At 38.1% G+C, this 1,862-nt stretch overlaps 1 protein-coding gene across 1 annotated transcript; it reads right to left on the bottom strand.

The window, feature by feature from the left end:
• Positions 1–431: 431 nt before the first annotated feature.
• LOC110099058 (NDR1/HIN1-like protein 6) lies at positions 432–1,650 on the bottom strand. Its single transcript, XM_020826080.2, has one exon. The coding sequence runs from the start codon at positions 1,625–1,627 to the stop codon at positions 923–925; it is 705 nt and encodes a 234-aa protein (XP_020681739.1). The 5' UTR covers positions 1,628–1,650; the 3' UTR covers positions 432–922.
• Positions 1,651–1,862: the final 212 nt, after the last annotated feature.

Raw genomic sequence — 1,862 nt, 5'->3', positions numbered from 1 at the left:
ACATGCTTGCATACCGCTTTATTTCATATTATTTATTTATCTAACATATAAAATATTAATATTACATATATATCACCAATATATAATTTTAATATCAAATATAGCACTCTTATAGATCTAAATTCTACTGCTTTTCAAAAATTTGTCATTTAAGGGCGGTTCAAATTGATTACAATCATGTTTTTGAAGTTGATTGGACTTGTAACTGGGCCGGTTCTCCATTGAACCAGTTGAACCGGCTGGTCAGGTCCATTTTCTAAAGGTTACCTTAGCTTCATATTTACATGATAGATATATTAAAAATAAATGAAAATTAAATAACTAATGCAATATTTTATAAAATTTTGAAAATTACCTAATTTATTTCCAAAATGAAAAAGATAAACAGCTATCCAAATAATAAAAAAACAAATTGAGAATACATCATTTGATAAAAAAATGAATTTTATATTATGATATTTTGATGCAAAATTAGCTTAGATTAGCATAATACATGCATAAATAATATAGCAGTAATTTCAAAATATATTAAAAAAAATTTGATCTCATAATCCAAAAAACTTTGCCAGTTCGAAATCCTTCGTGCTTAAGCATTGAAAAACCAAAAGTTTGAAGAAGCTTCAGAATCGTTCTTTTCTTTTCTTTTCTTTCTTCTTTCCCATCTCTCCAAATTCTCTTAAAAAACTCGTAAATTAAACTACGAACTCCCAAACTCCAAATAATCTCATCTCCTAATTCCATTATTCATTAAAAGCAAACTCAAAAACAGGAAAAATAGCATATTCCCATTCCTCCAATCGATCGCAGGATCAAATAAAGGTCTGCAATCGCTCCATTAAAATGCCAGTCAAGAAATTTCCAAAACATTAAAGTAACAGAGAAAACCAGAGATCAAACCGTTCCCAACTCAGAGAACTCACCGTCACCTCTTCGTTCTGCAACTCCTCGCCACCAAAACTCCACTGGGAGGACTCGTGAGCTCGATCTGGCACCGTCCATACAACCAATAGGAAAAGTGGCCAACGCCAAATATCGCCCTAACTCTAAAGGTCCCCCTCACGCTATAAAAAACCCTATTGGTCCTCACCTGTGTCACAAGCTCCAACGCAATCTCCGGAGGCAGGTAAACCTGGCTCGAAATCATATGCACGGCCTGGAGCTTCGCCTCCCCCCTCCTCTGAACGAAGGGTGGCAGCAGCTGCGCGGAGACGAGGCGGTTGAGGAAATAGAGCTCGATGCTCGCATACTCGAAGACGACGTCGATCTTGGTGTTAGGGTTTGAGAAATTGGCAAGGAAAGTGAGGTCGGCGTTGAGGTAAGCGGAGGAATCGAGATAGATGGCGTTTAGGGTTGCTGAGGTGGTGTCAAAGGAAGGGTTGCGGGGCTTAATGATGAGGAAAATGATGAGAGTGAGTATGCCGGCGGCAATGAGGAGGACGATGAGGATGACGCAGAGGAAGGCGGCGAACCAGATAAAAGGGTTGGTTCGACGGTGAGGGCGGAGGAGGGCTTGGGTTCTTGGGCGGCCGCCGGCGGAGTATTCGGGCGGGTCGGTTCGGAGAAGTTTCATGGGCATGGTAGAGGATTTGAGAGGGTGGAAATGGAAGGGAGGAGGGGAGGGGGTCATGATCGAGTGCGGAAGGGGAAAGGAAGGAGTGATGTTTGGGTGAAGGATTATGGCTTCCTGTATTTATTTGAAAAAAAAGTTTGCTTTTGCGCTTTTTTTATTTAAGGTTTTTAAATATAAATATTATATAGGAAATAAAATATTATTTGATTAATGATGTTATAAATTATTTTTTATCTAGATAATAAAACATTATTAGGAAAAATCTTCAGTGATTATAATCTTTATTTTAATT

Source organism: Dendrobium catenatum, unplaced genomic scaffold (genome assembly GCF_001605985.2).
Source record: "Dendrobium catenatum unplaced genomic scaffold, ASM160598v2 fragScaff_scaffold_1632, whole genome shotgun sequence".
Lineage (NCBI taxonomy): Eukaryota > Viridiplantae > Streptophyta > Magnoliopsida > Asparagales > Orchidaceae > Dendrobium > Dendrobium catenatum.
This window is presented reverse-complemented; position numbering and strand designations above follow the sequence as displayed.

What these genes read in the sequence shown, in the direction of transcription:
- LOC110099058 (XM_020826080.2), bottom strand. Translation starts at nt 1,627, where the DNA reads ATGACCCCCTCCCCTCCTCCCTTCCATTTCCACCCTCTCAAATCCTCT.